This window comes from Schistosoma haematobium, chromosome 1 (genome assembly GCF_000699445.3).
Source record: "Schistosoma haematobium chromosome 1, whole genome shotgun sequence".
Lineage (NCBI taxonomy): Eukaryota > Metazoa > Platyhelminthes > Trematoda > Strigeidida > Schistosomatidae > Schistosoma > Schistosoma haematobium.
The window spans coordinates 20,837,717-20,858,933 of NC_067196.1; the positions used below are offsets into that span (position 1 = coordinate 20,837,717).

General features: G+C 31.2%; 1 protein-coding gene across 1 annotated transcript in view; it reads left to right on the forward strand.

Annotated features, from left to right (window-relative positions):
- The window catches only part of RYR3 (Ryanodine receptor 3), a gene marked incomplete at both ends in the record, with an annotated part of 166,077 nt that overhangs the window by 113,637 nt on the left and 31,223 nt on the right, over positions 1-21,217 (forward strand). The window contains 13 exons of the mRNA XM_012937167.2: positions 1,033-1,232; positions 2,873-3,023; positions 6,062-6,130; positions 8,547-8,611; positions 9,812-9,859; positions 12,427-12,486; positions 13,453-13,611; positions 15,105-15,429; positions 16,092-16,393; positions 16,665-16,730; positions 17,775-17,874; positions 18,099-18,282; positions 20,364-20,491. Coding sequence (XP_012792621.2) covers positions 1,033-1,232; positions 2,873-3,023; positions 6,062-6,130; positions 8,547-8,611; positions 9,812-9,859; positions 12,427-12,486; positions 13,453-13,611; positions 15,105-15,429; positions 16,092-16,393; positions 16,665-16,730; positions 17,775-17,874; positions 18,099-18,282; positions 20,364-20,491 — 1,857 coding nt within the window. The remainder of the gene's footprint in view (positions 1-1,032; positions 1,233-2,872; positions 3,024-6,061; positions 6,131-8,546; positions 8,612-9,811; positions 9,860-12,426; positions 12,487-13,452; positions 13,612-15,104; positions 15,430-16,091; positions 16,394-16,664; positions 16,731-17,774; positions 17,875-18,098; positions 18,283-20,363; positions 20,492-21,217) is intronic.

Sequence of the window (21,217 nt, forward strand, 5' to 3'; positions counted from 1 at the left end):
TAAACCTAATTAATAATCCTAACACAGGTACAAGTTAACTTCTATTACATAACCCTAGCCATTTTCCATTATACCCGATGTCAGTTGGTGATGAAAGCTCTATAGGATTATAACCATAACTCACAAAACTAGCCCAACTTCTAATTTGTGAACTTAATATTTTTCTTTCACTATAATGTAAGAGTCAATCAGTCATTTTAAAACAACTATTCCACTGCAATTTTATTATTTTTCATTGTTAGTTCTTTCATACTTAACGTTTCCCTGACTGGTTGATAGGTCGCTTGAAGCTGTCCGTATAGTACACTTTTACCTAATAATTCTTAGTCATCACAGATTATCGTTTTTGCCCTTGGTAATACCTAGCTAATTATCGAAGCATTTCAACTGTTAAATTATTATTATCAAAGTTTCGGAATGCTTTAAGGAGGTGTAGTGGAATATCTTCGCTATATTCCCAATAATTCGTATATTAATTGCTCTGATAACAGCTATTACAGTGATTCTACAACGGTGCATAAATTTAAAAACATAATAAGAATTAATGACTATTTTATTTTCACACAGCACAGAATGAACGACCACCAAGCACACGAAGAGAACGGGAATATGAATTAATAAGTAAATGAATAGAAAATAAAAAGCACGTTATATATGTGAACTGATTGTCACGCGATTTGAGTAACTAATATTTAAGCTAAAAGAGGAGTATGTATGTGGTCTGGGATAGATGAATTATCATATATGATCATACAAGCTTGTGAATAATAGTGTAAAGATTTAAATAAGTTGATACCGATATAAATAACACTATTTGTTAAATGTTAGTTAAAGAGTTTAATACATTTAGACACAAACAGACTCAAGTGTAGGTGAGACTGTTATAGAAGTTTTAGTTTTATTTATTTCTATAAAATCTCAAAATAAAAGAAAATATCAATGAGATAGGATCTGATATTTGAGTGTTTGTAAATGAGTACTTAGAAATCCAAGTACGTTTATGTTAAATATATTTTTCTTACAATTTCTCAGGTTCTGAAAGTGTCGGTGAACGTGAAGAAGAACTATCACGTTTAGTTGAAATACTAGTACGAAATTTATTTGCGTTCTATCCCCTTCTAATAAAATTTGTTGATCGTCATCGAAGTGCTTGGTTGAAAAAGCCGACGTATGAAACGCAACGTTTATTCTCAGCTGTTGCAAGGATGTTTTTAGTATGGATCAGAGCAACGGTAAGTTAAAGAGCTCTACAGTCTACAATATGATGTACTGTTGATTTGGTCCAATAATTAAACATAAATTCTAAAGAATACTCAGCTAAAAGTATCTTGAACTAATTCTATTACAGCTACAGAACGTTTCTGAGCATTCAAGCACAATGACCAAGTTATAAGTAAAACCTTGAAAAGAGAGATTTGTATGAAAATTTGATACAAAAACACTAAAAATCTACAGACCATTAATTATAAGATGTGTAGGGGTCAGTTACGCTATAGAAAGCACAATCACAGAAGTGTATCCTATAAATAATTGAAAAAGAACTAAATTAAGATGTGAATTTCAAATCTTAAAATAGCACATCCCCTGTGACAAGGTGGAATATCCGAGATTTATGAATAAAAATTAAGCGCTGTTCTGAAGTTTGGCAAACGGTCCGGAACGAACTAGACTTAGTATAGTAAAGTGGATAGACCGTTCACTAGATCTTTAAATTTTTTTCCCTGATCATTGTCTTTGCGATAACAATAGCTCCTTTAACTTCTGACATTAATGCAAATTTTGTTGGTCACAACTAATCTTCGTACTTATAAGCATGTAAGAATAAAACATTGAACTCCAATAAACGTCATTTTCCAATAGTAAACAACTTAGAAACTCGCATAATTGTGTATCTATCATAGTTGGTTTATTTCAAATCAGTGCACTCGGAAAAAATGAAAGCAAAATAATCGTATCAACGATCGTAGAAACTAACCTGCGAATATTTTTTGAAAAGAACCATTTCAATCTAAAACAGTGAAGCGTGAAATAATATCACAACTATAAATTAAAAAAAACTTATTGTGTTTGAGCCACCTCAACTAATTTCGGGTCAAGATTATGAAGATTTCTCTGATGAAGAAATGAACGCATATCCTCACTCTTCAGTCTCGAAGTCAATGACTTAGTAGTTCTATTAACTAAGAAATTGTATAAGAACGTAATTATAAGGAGTTATCTCTTGATCTCACTGAATTATATTTATAATGAATACTTAAGTTAAATGCCAGTAAGTAGTTGATTTTTCCTGGTTAAATTAGTTTAGAATTAGGAACTGTCCCAAATCCTGATTGGCTCATGTGTACAAACAGATGAAGACATTTTTTACAGTAATGTTAATTCAACTTAGTTCACTTTTTTTTCAGACAACATCGAAAGTGTTGAATAACAATAATAATAATAATAATAATAATAATAATAATAATAATAATAATAATAATAATAATAGTAATAATGGTAATAAAATCAACCTTAAGACAATAAATAATTGAGAGATTGATCAATCAACCAAATACACAGCATGAATATTTTGACAGCATACACTGTCACTCTTGGGATTTGGTTAGTTAAAAAGAAGATAAAACATCGGAAAAATTCAAGTATTTCCTAGCCAAAAGAAAATACACACAAAAAATAAAAAGAATGAGGGTTCTGGTGAACTAATCTTACTTTTCTAGTCATTTGTTTCTTTTATTTCGTCGTTTCCTGACTAAGCAGATCTATTCTTAATCATAATATAAAATCATTTAAATAATAATTCATTTTTACCACCCGAATTCAATAATCTAGAATAACTAATTTACTGTTTTTTATTTGGAACCTAATTGTATAGAAATTTAAACGTGAAGAAGAGAATTTTGTAAGCGCTCATGAAATTGATCGGTTATCATTGATTGTGCCAAGTGGGGGAAATTTAACACCAAGTATAAATCGAAGTCGAACTCACACAAATGGACGTAATGAATCAAGTAGTTTGAAAAATGGTATGTTTAACAGACATAGATGAAAAAAGCAGTTTATTATTTTTGATATGGAGACCCAATTAGAAGTAGCCCAATGAAAAGGTCAGTCAATGACAATCAGAAGTCACCTAAAGGTCAGATGGATTTCATTCGATAATCAAATACGTTTTCTCGCTCACTTTTGTGTCCCCGCTCAAGTAGTCAGTTGGGGGGGGGTTAGTGCATAGCATATCGTGTATCAGATTTCCGACACTGTAGGTCACAATAATTTTTTTTAAAAGCAAATGTTGACAAGACATCAATTGCTTCATCATGTAAAGAAAAGAATAATTCTGAAACAGGATTTTGGGAGTTCAACTATTCAACATTGAGTAACAATAGTGTTAAACTAAGTGGAACTGTTATTGAATGGATTATTGTGTCTCGTGTCTGTAAATTGATAATGAATTCTTATGCGTAATTATTTATTTTAGCATTGATAATAAAGCTAAATCATAGATTTCCATTTAGCTATTGATGCTTTGAATCTAGTGTAAAAGATTGTTTTGTGATGGTGTCATCAAAAGATAAAAATATTGATTGACCTAGTTTAAGCATTACTGAATTGTTAAACTTATCATTAAGATTTTGTAAATTAATAACATACAAGAGTCATTCGTCACAGTCATTTTGTTGATTCACAGTGACAATAAAGTTAGATTAATCTAACATTTATTAGTAGTTTATTTCCTATTATACTACTAATGATAATTGTATAACATGTAGTTGAGTTTAGCTAATCAGGTAGAATATATTTGTGTAATCAAACAATTTAGATGAATGGTGAATATCTATTGTCCATACTTGGTATACGAATTAAATCATACAATATTATACAAATAGGGATTGAACGTTTTCTATGTACTAAATATTAAAGATTTCAAATGTTCATTCAACCACATGATGCCGTATACATTCATTAAATTAAAAACATATTTTTTTCATACACATAGTTCCCTTTATTATTTTAAAGAGAGCAAGAACAAAGGTTAGTGCAGAATAATATGAATTCATTTTATTTCGTTAGGTTCTCATCATCTGCTTACAACCTAATAAATTGTGAAATTCAAAATTATTACAGATATTGACATACTTATACAACAGAGGGCGATGAAGGATGAATATATGTGACATAATGTAGCAAACATTTCGTTAGAGTTAGTGAGGTCATAAAATTTTGTTTCGAATATATAGAGTTTGGGAGGGAAAGTTCCAGAAAATTGAGATAATGATTAGAAATCATGGAATTAAAACACATTAGACGATTATGTAATGAAGTAACTGAAAATAGATTAATGTTAATAAAGAGAGATATGAATTGAAATTGGTCAGTTACGAATGCTGTAATTATAAAATTCAGAAAGAGTTGGAATGACGTAATAAAAATAAATAAAAACAAAAGGAGGTGGGGTGAAGATTTATTACTGTTTCTTTTTTTCAATATGATAAGTTTTTTTAATACTTAGATTGATAGAAATAATGAATACAATTATAACAAATGTTGACAAAATTAAATTAAAATGCTAAATAATCAAATCCAAACACCTCATACTGGCTATTAGTTATTCATTTATGTTAAAAACTAACTTGATATTTAAATTTATCTATCGTAACACATTCCATTAAGTATAAACTCTGAAGGTTTTTTTGTCGCGAATCATCGTTATACACTGAATGAAGTTTATGGGATGTAAGATTGAAGGATCATAATCTAAAGGCATTAAACTAATGTCATGACTCGAAAGTCTTGAGTTTCTTATCACATAGGTTTGTTAGTCCTTAATAGTGATTGATTTATAAATAATAACGAAATAGCTATTTAATACTTCATAGTTTTCAATGGTAATATTTACTTATTATCAATATGTTAGACGAAACTATACTTATTAGGCTATAAATGCTTCGTAAAAATAGTTTATTGATATTTTAAAAGGTATTTATCGGGTTTAAGATTGCTTAGTTCTGTAGTATAACAGACAAGGTATTTGTGATTAATTTAGATAGTCACTCCTGTGTGTATTTTATACTCTTTCTATGCTGATGATGTCTCAGTTGATTGAATTATTATTCGGATAATTAACTTCATAATTGCCCAGAATATAGATTACCCATGAAGTTGATGTAGAAAGAAACTAACGATTTAGATGGGCAATTTGTAAGTTACATGAATAAGTGTGTATTAGAAATGTTCACAAAAATCCACTAATTTTATAATACAAACAACAGAACAAACATTTCATGTACATCTTTTTATTAACTTGGAAACGACATGAATAACAGTTTGAATGACCATTTTGAAAGAGAGAGAGAGTGTGTAAATGATTAGCTTTTAACAATCAACTATACAAAAAGCTATTAGATCAGTTATTCAAAAATGATCATTTCACTTTCATTTTCATTCTAGATTTATTATCTTTGATGACTAAAATCTCTCTTATAAGCAAAGATGGGTTGTGGCTAGCAGTGGAATCACCTTATTTGGGACCCGTCAGGTGGACGTACTTGCATTTCAGAGTTGACGTTCACTCCGGGACTCGAACTCAGCACCATTTGCTCCAAACGCCATCGCGTTACCCACTCAGATACAGAGTCCTGATAAACATTTGCTTGTGTAGTGTGGTAAAGTTTAAATCCACTTCGTATTGTTTGCTTATATCTTCTCATTGTTGTTTAGAACTGCATTTGATCAGTCTCTTGTTGGCATATGACTTAAGGCAATATTGAGGCAGTTCGCACAGGATGCGAATATGCCAACAAGAGACTGACCAGTTGCAGTCCTAAACAACAATGAGAAGTTACAAGCAAACAATGCCAGATGAATTTAAAATTTTCCTTGTTGAATAATTTATGAAATCATAAATATAATGCATTTCATTCAGTTCACTACTGAATTTCACTTAAATCATCTATTTTTTTATTGATGCCAATAAAATAATGTTAGGTGTAATAAAACAGATAAATCATTAAGTTTTACTCTATCTTCTCATCTTTCACGCCTTATTCATGAACAACGCATAAAGTAAAAAAAGCTAAAACTGGTCCACATACAAGTTTAACTGTTGCATGTATTAAACGTCTTCTACCAGTTGGTAAGTAAACATGATATAATTAATTTTATGTATAAATGAAATATGTTCAACTTTACATATTTTCTTAATTGATTTGCGATCATTTTTAAAGACATCGTTTGAAGTTTATTAAGTAATTAATGAATAGAAACAATGATACAATCAACGGATTTGTATAGTTTACTTGATGTGACTGTAGTGAACATGAACTCAATTGGGGGAAACTAATTAATCGTTTAATGAAAAAGTACAGAATATCTTCGTAAAATCTGAGAACCATACATCAAATACTTCATTTGCAAATCTTCCATGAATTGTCCTTCACATTTTGTATGATTATTTCAATTCACAATTTCTTTCTATTTTCCTTTCTGTTTTCTTCAATTCCATCTTCTTAGCCTTCTGCTACCAGGCATTCCTCTTCTGATTGGTGTTGATAGACCTAAGTAGCATACACCATATGACTATAATTTATAGATGGTCGTGAACAGTTGTAAAGCGATTTTGAGGAGCTATATAACAGAGTTAAGAATTAGTGTTTAGAATTAAGGTTAAAGTTTATGTCACTAACTGACGTGAAATATAGTGCAAAGTAATGTGTAAATGAATCTTAAATCCGACTGGTTCGTCCATATACTGTAGTTTCACAGTTCACTTTGCTCAAACTTGATAAACATGAGGCCTAATTGTAAATCTTCATAAAAATACAGTGAAACCACTATTGCTCAAACTCATACTCATTCATTACAATCGTTCAATAATATATATAGGCTTATCAAGGCTCTTCAATTATCCACATATTCATTCCTGTAAGACAAACTATTTCACAAGAGTAATAACAAAATTATTTTAAACAATCAGAACAAATTTAGCAAAACATAGTTTCCCATTATAATCACAAATTCATTTCATATTACATCGTTGATCTTTTCAAGTAGGTAAATCGTTTAACAAACACTAAAAGTTTCGTTTAAGCACTCTCCATATAATTAATATCCTTGAAGTCATAATTATTATTATAGTCACTGATATCAGTGGATTTGATGCTATCTATCACTGTGGAGGAAGAGAGAATCACATTACGGCAGAAACTAAACAAAACTCTGTGTAAATATAAGTGATCATTTGCTACCACTCTATGAGGTGGTTAGTCAATTCAATTAACAGACAGCTATATATAGTATTTGTTTGTTATGTTATTCTGCATTTTCGATGAAAAACAGTTGTAGTGAACAAATTAAAATTATAAAACCGATATTTATCTTGATGTGGTTACCGGATTTATATATACTGTTGCACTTCTCAGTGGAATACAAACGTACCTTTATGAGTTTAAGGAAAAACACTCTCAGTATTTTCATAAAGACAAGCATCAACATAATTCTAGAAGTAAGTGCACTGGATTCAAATGGGTGGTGGTTGTGTGTGGTTTGACGAATTCACGTGAATTATTTGGCACATGTGAAGCGCAGTGAGATGAAACGATGTTATTGTTACATCAAATCTCAATGAGATTAATTCACCTAATCCATGATGCATCGTTTGCACAAACAGTTTGACCTAAACAGATTATGGCATAAATGTGTTTATAAGGTAGTTCGGTTCATGAAAAATTGAAATTAAATGTCGTGTAAAAGATGCACGGATACGAAATGTTATGATCATTCTGACATCACGTTGTGCACGTTCTTCTTTATGTACCAGTGACATTCGTTAGTTGATCCAGATAAATGTAATATATTTGATGGATAACTTTCCCTTTATTTCATTCTTTATCATTTGTTTACAAGACCTATTAGACCTGTTTCACCTAACATAACTTTCAAACAATAATATTTAATAGTCGCGCTCTATCTTTTCTAAATGACCTGATATATTTCCTATGAGCTATTTCATATGAGATACTATTGAGTCTTTACCGTGACAGTTATTTTGACTTTAAGCTTTTCTGAACTTTGAATCTCTGTCTGTAGCATACAGTTTACGTAATCTGTATTTTCGGAGGTTCACTCACTGATATGCTAAAATAATTAATAAGAATTACCAAGAACTACTTAGAATTCATTATCTAAGAAGACAGCCTAATAAAAATGGAGATATTCCACCGTATATGGACGATGACTTTAGGCAAATACTCATTTTACTTACAACAGACCATCCGCGTATGAATTTCGCACACTCTATATTGCCTTTGAGGCAGCACTTAATCTGTCCTGCTATATAATAACATGTTTTCTGTCTGAAATCTCTCTATATATCACCTCTCATTTCTTAAAAGTAGATCATCCTTGATTTCCGTTGAACTGAGCAGATATCAACTAGCCATGTAGTAGTTAGTTCGGTTATTGAAGTAATCTCATAACTTTTATACAACCGACAATAATATGTTGTTTTTAAATCAAAAAATTGAATTTTTGTAACTCAAATAATCGAAAAGGTTTAAGTCAACTTGGTGGACGTGAGCAAGAACTGGTATTATGCGCGAAAAGAAAGCTGATTAAGGTATGTTACAAGTGTGAATATATATGTATTGAATTCTATTTTTCGATAAAATTTTGTTAATTCCTTTGATTGCGTAAACTAACAGGAATAAAGTGAAGATGTGGGTGTACTAGAATGATTATACTACTTACAACTAATGGGACTTGGGAATCCCTCGGCTTATGTTTTGTTTTGAAGATATGATTAAATGTTCATCTGATTAGTTTGGAAATAATTTTATTTACCCATTAATCATATAGGATAAAGCAAAGAAACAACCATAAATCTTTATCCTATCTCCTTAAAATTACAGTTTCATATGGGATTGGGAACTGATCGTTGTACATCCATTTACTTGTGTTTATTTATCTAAACGGCTGGTTTTAAAACCGATTGAATAAAATGGATACTTTTCAATGCTCATAATAAAATTTGTCTCAAGATAAACAATGTACATCATAATAATACAATAATATCACACATCTCCAAATCAGGCAAATTGCATAGATTAAGCACATAGCTTGGATAGATTAATATTTATATGGGGATTATTAGTTGATGAAGGTTCCGGAGTGAAAGATTTATTGTGTGTAGACATGATTCTCAATAGTGTGACGATTTAAATGAAAACCGTTTAGTCATATATATATAGCTTGAACGCACATCCGATGTGATTTAAAACTTAGGTTTACTGAAATACTAATAAACATTTTGATTTAGTGAATTTCTCTTTATTTATATTTATTGTATAATCGTAAATCTATTTCATCTTGCAATCAACCCAATGACTTCCAAGTATATTGTAGTTGATGACTGTTTTTATCAGGTTATCGTCGTTCCATTTCTTTGAACCATGAGTGCGAAAATATCGGCGTGATTTCTTTTAATTCCTTATACACTTGGCTGCTTATGCTTGGTTTTAATCTACTTTTTTATTTTTCAAGGATTTGTTAGAATCATGAGTTTGTAGACAATCACTGAAAATCAGAAAGAATTGGCTGGTTATAGTTGAGAAGTTTCACTACAAGACGATTTAGTCCCCTGGTTATCCGTAGTTATCTAGTTAAAGTCGGTTCGATGTATAAACCGTAAACTTGATATGTCTCTGTATAGATATAATTCATTGAATGTATTTACATGTCTTACACAACAAATTTTTGTCATCCATTGACTTTATCCTATTCACTCAGTCATTACTTTTATTATTGTTACTATTAAAAGGAAACGCTTAGTTTGACAGGTGACAGAGGTTTGGAGCATTTAATGCAGGTATTTGTTTTCGTAACATTTTAAAATATATACAAACACATATGTGTATTAATCTGTCGTTGTGTGTGTCTCATTGTTCGCATTTTTTCCAATCTCCCATATCCGTTGAATGCACCTATGTGATTGCACTTTTGTGTGTATGTAGTGGATCAATCTATGAATAATAAGCTGTTATCTAAGCATCTGAACTTGCACCCACACACCCATACATACAAATTACGTTGATGATTATTGGTAATGGCGTTCCACTCCGCCCCCAGTGATGTATGCAGACATATGAACTGTGATAATGCTTTGATGTAAATTGCCCGCCAGCTGCCTTAAATCATGATTCATTTTTCATGAGTTTTCCTCTTCCTATATTTCTTTGGTGTCCTCTTTTTCAATAAATGTTTACTGGCTAAAGTTACTTTATTATTGTTATGTTATTTTTATCAGTGCTAACTATTAGGTAACACATGCATACACAAAGAATAGAGATTTTTAGACAAGATTTTCTTTATTACTCTTAAGTTGGATGGTCGTAAAATCTTTGCAGAAGTACTGGGAAATGACCTTTATTATGTTTATCTGTGTATATAATCCAAGTTTACTATCACATAGTGCATTTTATGTAGTAATTGTAAAGTTACTACATTAAATGAGCAGTAATAAGAGAGGGTTAAATGAACTAAGATGTGAATTGACCTAGATGACTATGGTTAACGAAAAGATAACAAAATGCTAGATTTAAAACCCGCTGTTTTGCATGACGGTTAAATTTTATTCTAAACTACCAAATTGTCCGTCAGTATCTCTTTAGAAGTGAAAGACACGGCCTCCAATTGGGGACAGAAACATTACCAAAAGATGACTATAATGAAGAAGACCTTATTAAACAGACAACAAAAGGAAGCTTCTGCAAATCAGAATGAACAGAAAAGTGTGGAAAACCAAGGAGCCTATGAGTTGTTAGTGTGCACAGTTCTGAAATACTTGTATCTATGACTTAGTAAGGGATCTAATCTGTTCTAATATACACATACGAATGCACACAAATGAGTAAAAAATATTTTCCTCACAAAATGGCAGTATGTAATATTTCAGTACACCTGTTAATCAGCGAGCACACAAGCAGTTTGTTAGATAAGTAATACTATTAAAGTTTATGACAAAATTGACAGTTGAGAATCCTCAACTACGCACTTGAGTAATCGCAGTTTTAGAACACTAGCATTAACACTTTAGGGGGTGAAAGCAAGTAAGTACCAGCTTGATTGGTCGAAAATAAACAGCTTGATTTCGTTTGCTTACATGTATTTGTATTTATTGGAGTTAACCATATTAGGGCTGAGTATGTTTATAAGACGACATTAACGATGAATCAATAATTCACATCATAATTACTATCAAAGTGTGTTGTCAATTTTATGATGTTAGTTATTGAATAAATTAACACAAGCCGATAATTTTATTGAATCTAAGATTAATCAAATGAATATTTCAATATTCCTTTTCAAAAATTAATGGTTATATGAACCCATATTCTGACATCAAAGTCCTTGATATCAGGTTTTAAAGACATGTTACTCTTAGGTACATCGGTCTTAACTCTGTACACAACGTTCATAATTATCACTTTATTTGAAGTCTGCTGCAAGTGTCGATCAGTAGTTATCAAAAATATAGTTTTCTCGCTTCTAAATAACTGGGTTCAGCCGATTACTATCAAAATCATCCTTAAGATTAGATTCTTAGCAGTTATCGACACAATGTCTGAGATCTAGATTTTGTGCGCTGTTTTGTACCAATTCATAATAATTAGATGAAACCGTTCCTAAAAGATGTATGTCATGATTCAGCAGATTAGCTATTTAATCTTCTGGTCCTTAGAATTGTTAGTATATATATATATATATATATATATATATATATATATATATATATGCATTTTGAAATTTGTGAAATATTTATATCCATATGTACATCAGAATTTTCTTCAATACTATGCTATTAACTATGTACGTTTTTTGTGCGTTGTCTGTATACTATTTTTGGCAAAGCATGGATAAAATACTGTTTGTATGAACTCTCTTCCCCATTTATTGTTGAATATCAGTTAACGAAATGTTATCAATATTATCTCTTCACCTGTTAACTTGTTAACTTTGTGAATGTGATTTGATTTTGTGTTTTTGAAAATGTTTACCACTTTTACCCTACCCATATATTTGTGAGAAATATGAAATATTGTCATGGTTTCAATTACCTCTTTGAGAATCGTCTAAAACTGAAAATTTAAGCAACCCTATTTCCCTTATCATTATTGTCGCTTCCTTAATTGTTGCATTATTTGCGTACATTTTCACTAATCAGCTTGCTCAAGCAATAATTCTAAACATAATAAGATAATAGTATGATATTAAAATAGTACGTTTTCTTACTTCAACATAATAATTATCGTTCCCCATGTTTTTATCTTTCGTTATCTTTAATACACCGTTTCATTATTTTTCATCACCCTTATCATTATTATCATTGTTCAGTAACTGACATAAGTCTATGTGTGTCTTTTTTTATATATGCAGAGAGAGAGTGACACTGCGATTGAAGCTTTCCTCAACAATGCTTTGGATCAAGAAGGCGATGTAAGTTTATATTGTCCAATATTATATCAATGTATGGAAATACATTCTTCTTAAAAAAACAAATGTATTAACAAATGAGTTATCATTGTCATAAATCCATGATGTCTGAAATTTATTCACACTGAATTCATTTACCACACATAACAGATTATAGTTTGTAGAAAGCAATCAGTAATTCATGAATGATAGTGGCTAACTGAGTAGAGTATTTGAATCAAATATGCTAAAGATGATCTTACAGAGAAACCAGGAGTCAGCGTAAAGATTCACATATTTGTTTGCGTACCAACAAAACTAATCTTGTTATATAGATATTTACATCATTTTAGGCAGTTGGTAAATGCCTCAACATTTTTAGTCAAAGCTAGTAGAAATAATCAGTTTTATGCCCATATATTCTAATGTCAATCTACCGTGTTATATTTGCAGCCTAAAATCTCAATGAAAATTACCGTCAATCTCACATTCTTGAATCAGTGAATAGATAAGCCTTCATGAAGATAACTGGTTAATTATTTCAATTTTTTATATCATATCCTTTTGTACAGCAGAACTGTATAGAATTCTGATTTATCTGTATAATCATACCAGTTCGTAAAAGGTGATCATCATTTATGAAATGACAAATTAGACGATAATCCATAGTTGATTATGTCTAGTTTTCAGTTATTTATGGATATTTTCTAGGTATTTAAAAGAAATTTTTTTATAAAATTCATCAACCTATTCTCTATGTCATCTATATATTGAGTTGTTTAGGTTATTTTTTTATTTCAACGACTATCATTTATGTTGTTTAAATTCATGATAGATTAATATTAAATTGGTGGACGAAAATGTTTATTTAAAGTAAAATGCTTAGTAGGAAAAATGTATGCATAAAGCTTGTCGTAATGATAAGTTAAGAACAAGAATAATAATCGCCTATTACAACATACTTAATGTTTGTCATTTACATTGTTTTAGCTTGATCATAGAACTCAAAACTGGCAGAAATTATTATATAAAAAAATTGATCGAACTATTGCAGCAACCGGCCGACATGCTGAACTTGCAACATCAACAAGATCAGAGATAGTTGACAAGATTCAAATTTTATCCAAAGTAATGCACGGTCTTTACTTGGTAAGCACTAAACATAACACCTAGCCGTATGTGTTTGTTGTAGTATGTTCAGTAAATATGAAAAATATAGTGGTATGAACATAATTTAAGGAAATTTAAACTACTTCAATATTTACTATTTTCATACACTATCTCTGTGGAAGATATTTTTCTTGAGAAATCTCATGAACCCCAAAGAAATGTGCAGCATAAACTTTATTTATATGGTCGTTCAGTAATTTAGTGGTAATAATAATATAATACGAGTATATGTGAACAAAGGCAAAAATATTTCACCAAAAATGTTGTATATACATTAGTTGAATTAGGTCACTCTGTAATTAAGATTACTATTGATACATTGGCCCTGAGGTTGGTCAAGGTAGGAGAAGGGATTGAACGTATTTCTTTTGCACACGTAGTCTGAACTAAATAGAATAGTAATGAGGTGTTTACGGTCTTCATTACACCTCTGATTAGCCACACCGGAAGATGTTCACAAGCACAGTTCAATGCTAGTGCATTTAGTGCAAACTGGTCATGGATGCAGAATAAGTCAACTATTTTCAGTAATCTTTCACGGTTAACGATATTGTCCTAGTCAGTTCGATTCAAAATCCTCCAAAAGACAGAAGCACTAACCACACGGATTAAAAAATCGGAACTACGTGTGCAGAAGAAGACATTGAGAGATGATTGCTCAAAATCGTGAACTGACTGAAGTTAGACATGAACACCGTCAGATAGCGGCTCATTGGTCTGGAGGTTAGGCATTCACGCGCGAGATCGAATGCACTGTGCTCGAGTCCCACGTGCGGGATCGTGGATGGGCACTCGTGAGGAGTGTCACAATAAGACTATTTGGACATCCACTGCTTCCAGGTTTCTAGTGGTGGTCTAACATTGATTGGTTCATGATCTCAGTGAAGCTCGACAGCCTCTACAACACTATACTTATAATACATTAGTTTTCGTTGTTTCTATTCACATATCTTCGTATTATTATTAATGTTATTATTATTGATTCAACACCACTACTAATCTTCCGAACACGATTAATTTACTTAGCACTCACCCCGCTTTATCATTTATTATTGGATTCATATAACTTGATACACAATATAGTCTTCCACCAAGCATTTGATCGAATTTGTAATTGCATTACTCTCACCTCATCCGATCAATTTTTATTCTGATCATCTATCTCATTATCTCATACAGCGTATAAACCTATTCAAGTTAACATCACATATTAGTCATTTCAACACTAACAGTTTATTTTACTTTGCGAACGATCTTCAATTCACATGCCATAACTATGCGTTTACCTTAAGCCTGATCATATTTTGGGATACATAACTGTAGAACCTAAAGAGGATTTATTTAGAAGAATATTCTCTTTACATGAATAAGTGCTATATTTATTACGTAAATAATTGAATTCTAATTATATGGCTTGTTTTTATTTCCAATTTTTATGATGAATGTTGGAAATATTTTATTGTTAAATTCAGGTTGATCATCCACCAGCAATAAGTAAAGGTTCTTGGAAGAAATTGGTCTCCTCTCAACGTAAACGTGCCGTTATGGCATGTTTTCGTATGGTACCACTTTATGCAATGCCAACTCATCGTGTAATGAATTTATTCATAAAAGGCTACATAACTGAATGGTTAGATTATGAAGAATCGTTAGGTGTGAAATTAATTGAAGATGTGACAAGTGGTGCATTACTGAAAGATTTATCCAAATCAAATGAATTACCATCAACAGGGGGAACTAATGAAGTTATAGCTGGCACTGTCCATGCAATTGAAGGTGTTCAGAAAAGTACAGATAGTATGTGTTATACGTTTTTATTATTTAAAGAGTTATCCCTTTTATTTGGTGATTAAGTTGTTTGGTGTTTAAATATTCTCATTTATTTTTTATTTATTGTAATGTAGTAGATATATTTTTATATGATGGAGTTGATATAACGTTTAAGTATTTGAATAAGAAATAGTAAACTTCACGATCCCCAAAAAACTGTATTTTACCCTTTTATATTCCAACATTTTTAAACCTTTACTCATTTAAAACTAATTAAATATAACAGATGCTAATCGTTTATCCATTAACGTCTAAAAGGATTCCCTAGAGTCCTAATGCGAAGCTGACGTTAGTGGAATTAATTATGTTGAGCACTGAACAGTTTTCACCGTTGATAGTAAGTTTGAATTGAGTTACATTGATATGGGATTGCGGTCCAGAACTGTGAACAGTTGAATTTAAGGGAAATAATGAATAGCATTTAAAAAACTTGGATTTTTGTAATAGATGCGGTTGTTGCAGTAATGTTGTCGTGATTACATACCATCCAGAAGTCAACTACTATTTCCAATTTTATTTAACTCATTGTGTTCAATGTGTATAAATTACGTTAATTCATTAGAAAAGAATGTCGAAATTCGCTACATGCGTAATAATTTCATATTTTATTTTTATTTCCCATCATAAAGCTGAAACTGGTACAGCTCAAGACTTAGATATGATGGATTCAACTTTAGAGTTGGATCTATCAACTACAAACAATGATCCTGGAACGTCTATCAGTTCAGATAGTAATAAATCAGCTAGCCTACTACAAACTGGTTCCTTACAAACAACTAATAGTTCTTCAAGTCAATATACTTATGGACAAGATTCATCTTCATGTCAGCCTGACCCACTGACACAATTATTAACAGCTCTATGCCGTTCAGCATCTGATCAAGCTCCAGATGATCCACTATATTTAGCTTATGCTAAAATCATGAGCAAAGTAAGTTAAGTAAATTGGTGTAAATATTTAACTGTCTCACTACGTATTAATACCTATTTCATTTTTTGTCTATCATTTTGGTTTATTCATTTTAACGTTATGACTGTAGGACTTGATGAAAATTTATTGAAAACACTATCCTCGTTCACATTATCTATTCTTTAAAGTCACAGGAACATTTCGAAAAGTTAGCCAGAAAAATCACAAATACATCGTTTTCGAGAAGGGACCACTCATTAAAAATGTGTTATTTTTCAAAACTGTTTTTTAGAGTTGTAGTGGTGAGGACGAAGAAGAGGAAGAGGAGAACAGCAATGAAGAAGGTTCTAGTTTTCAGGTAAATTTATCAAAAATACTAATTTTTTGTGTTTTTCATAACACTTGGTAGTTTTCAACTAATATCTTATGGAATAATAGAATAAATATATTTTTAACAGATGTAGACGTGATAGCGCAATGTCTATCTGGTTAATATTATCTAATGATGAATTGTCAACAGAAACTTGAGTACCCATAGATTATCTACAGTGTATGTTTCCATTCAGATCATATACAAAAACTTGGGACATAAATGAGAATAAATATAGTAATATTCGTGAGTTTATTTTGACTCTAACAAATCACAATTTGTGTTTCAAAACTTATTCCTGGTTATTTTTGCACATCAATTACTGGTCGACTGTTAAGTAAACTTTAATTCAGTAGAACTCATTATCACTGATTACTCACTGATATACGACATGAAACTAATTTAACAAATGTGAAGTTAACAATATCATCGCTAATAAAGGTTAGTAACTAATCTCACATGCTTGATCCCTTGATAAACATTTTAAAAATAAATAATTAGTGAACTTTGAATAAATATGCATAGACTGAGACATCTATAACTGTGACGGTTTAGAAGAACCAGTAATACACCAAAATGTTAAATGGTAATCTTTTTTACTGCGCACAGAGGTTTCATGGAACTTGGCTTTACCGAAATATTTGAGTTCTCTACATTCAGTCGTTATCGAGTCATTGAAGGATAAATCAACATCAGAAAACGTGTTATTTTATCATCCGCGTTCATTGTCATTTTCTTATGAATTCAAACTGCATCCTTAGTCTAGGGTTTTTATATGTTTACAAAACACTATCAACAGACTTGCAGTAACTTACATCATGGACTGACATTTTAACTGGGTCACCAGTAAAATCTATGGGTAGTGGAACTCATTGCTGACGAGTCTCAAACTAGAATGAAAAATAATGGTTTCTGATTGTCGTCCAGCTAAATCTATTCCTTTATATAAACAAATCGATTATTCTGATAACCATTATCAATCTATGTTATTATACCTTAATACTTCCATCTAATCAATAAAAAACTATTTAGGAACAAGAAGAACAAAAGCAGCAATTGTTGAGTGAACAAAATCGTCTTGCAGAACGTGGTGCAGCTGAAATGGTTCTACTACAGTTAGCTGCATCCAAAGGTACGTTTTTAGAAGGATTACGTTATATATATATATCACATTAAAATTTCTATGATTGTTTATGAGCACCTTAGCACTAAATATTGTTAACTTTTTCAAAGAAATGATGTCCTTATTTAATATGAAGAAGACTAGGCATTAACCTCTCTCACTCTCATTGTCCGATTTAGATTTAATTAACCCCCATTTTTTCTAATGCTATATCGAATACATTTTTGTTAAAGGTGAATCCACACCAGTTGCTCAAGCGAGTATTGAATTAGGCATAGCATTACTACTTGGCGGTAATATTGATGTTCAAGGAAGAATGTTAGATTATTTAATGAAAAAGAAATTATCTGGTTTTTTCACAAGTTTGGCTGGTTTGACACAAAAATGTTCCGTTTTAGATTTGGATACATTTGAAAGGTGAGAAAATTAATTTTATGGATTCTTACTGTTGACGTTATGATTATTTTATCTCAGCGTAGGGAGTTTGTGGGAACTTTTACATTTTAACGAATCCATTTTAGTTAAACGATTAGAGAAAATCAGCAAACATTAGATAACAGTCTCGTTATAGTACAGGAGTCCTAAGCAGTGCGAAACCATAAGACTAGAGGTCCCAAGTTTTTTTACCCAGTAGTGTTGCTGATTTGTACTGCTGTGGTGCTCCGTATTAGGATAAGATAACTGCTCACTACTTCCTGATTTATAATGGTCGTTTAACTTAGATCAGCGTGTGATGTAAACAATTTTTTTTTGTTTGAATAATTTTGAATAAGTGTATTAACATTATGACCATATTAAAGTTGCTGATTGAACTTGGTTACGTCTTAGAATGGTATATGAAATAAGAAACACCATAATAAGTTAGTTTGTAATGGAAAACATTATCTTTCAAAACACTAACTTAAAAAATTTGAACAATACTTCGTTAATATTTTGTCTGTATCACACGCCATTCAATAATTCTTAAAAATAACAAGAAAAAAACATAAATGTTATTCTAAATAGAATGTGAGATCGATTTAGTTAATTTAACACTTAATGTTCACTTGATCTGTCTTGGACTAACAATTGGAAAAAACCAATCCACTCCTGTTGAATACCTCCAACCATTATCTTATCTCAACATAGTGCACGCAATGTCGAGTCGCCTAGACTGGTGGCCACATTGCAACTTGGTCGATAGGATTCGATCTGCACTAAGAAGGACCTGACATACATGACATTGATCAACAACCAGTGATCAATCAATTGTAAATACGTGAAAATATTCTCCAATAAAATACAGAAATCCGATTGAAAAATAAATAGAATATTTTAGATACTCATTCGTATGCAACTTGTATCATAATGTGTTTATCGAAGCAATTCTTAAGGGATGCATATATACAAACAAACACCGATGAAATTTAAGTACGTGTTATCAACAACGAAATAATTCGGACCGCTTTAAGTTGAATGAAATGGATAACCGTTGAACATGTCATTTGCTGTATGTACTTAGTAGATCAGTGGACAACGCGTTAGGCGTTTGAAGTAAAAAATAATAAGTATTTATTTCTATATAGCTTTTTGTTTATTAATAAATTATTGTTATGACTTTATGTCCGACTTTTTATCACGTGATTTATCCACCAATCAAAATACGACTTATACAATCTTCGCACTGTGCCAAAACCAATGACGTTCGACCGGAATGAGCAGCCTAGCATCCTTATTGGTCCTATGTCCGCCTAGCCCGTCCACTTGAGTCCAGAACAACAATACCAGCTTCCAATATGCGGATCATATATTTCAAACATACTGTGTTTATATATCAAGCAAACAGACCGCAACGCACCATAAAATAGGAAATAACTTTTGTACACAATTAAGCCAAAAAGTGGCTGTGAACGTGGAAGGCAGTAGTTAATAAACTGAGCATAATTTAGGGACAGTAAATCGTATAATAATAAATTATAGGTCAAAATGAAGCTTATAATAAGAAGGATATAAATACGCATAATCTAACTATTGAATAATTATACGATAAGAATATTTATAGAATATTGGTCCATTAATAGTCCTCGGAAACCATCTGTAATTTAATATCCACTAGGATATAACAGTTATCTTCCACAAAGCACAGAACAGAAATTACGTCATTATTTTTGCAATTAAATATTGTTTGATTTTTATTAAGGTCGCAAAGTGACGTAAGTCAGACAACCATTGAGAATCAGAAAGTACTTGGCAGCCTGTTTATCCAAGCATTGGACTTCTCGCCAGTGACAAAACACAACCTCACTGGGATCGAACCCGTGACCTCCAGATCTCGTGATGATAGCTTAAAATGTAGACCAATGGGGAGATATCTAGTGGTCGACATCCCTAACTTCAATGAATGGTTATCAAACTTAAGTCGAGTAGTGATCTCAGTAACATCCAACATTTTTTTACGAGCCATATTTACTAATAATTGCTTAATTTGACTGTTCTTTTATTAATATACTGTTATTTAGATGTAATAAAGCTGAAGGATTAGCTGTTGGTCTGTCTGACATGGAAGGAATAACTAACTTATATGATGCTGATTTCACTTGTAAAATATTTCGATTTTTACAGTTACTATGTGAAGGACATAATCTAGGTAAGTAATTTAATAATATTGAATATTTCTACTGAAAAAATATTGTAAAATTAATTATTTTATAATAATTTGGTATTCCAGTCTTCAAGTTATAGTGATAAATAAATAAGATACACATACTCTTATCCTTAATTCAGCCATGATGTAATATATGTATCAATATTACCATCATTATTTCAGTGGACATTTTTTTTGGAAATTTTGTACGTTTTAAAGCTGATTTTTCGTAGCTAGTTGACGCCATTAATGAAGATTAACTTGATAGTGCACAAAAGTATTCACATTTGATTAGGGGTTAATTTATAACTAGCTTCAAAAGGGATATTCTGAATCATTAATGGGACTCAGTAATCTTTAGAATTAGCCAAAGGGAAATAAGACGCTAATTCATCATGAAGATATTGGATACCGACAATACAATCTTCTAAATTGACTTAAGTCGAAAATGTGAACGGTTTTTTCTGACTCAATAGTAAAAAGACCAACTGTTCATCACGCTACTTTAATATCTTTGGTTGGGTCCCTCGTCAAGTCACAGACAGTAATGAAATTATGTTTTATTGTTCTGTTACATCTAAGCAACTAGTTGATCAAAGTAAACCCAGAAATATTTCACTTTACTAATCGGGTTCTGAGCATGTTCCTCAATCTTGAAAATGTACTTATTCTTTTTCTGTTTCATTTTGGTCACTTACTCATTTTCCATTTGTCTTTATTTAAAAATTA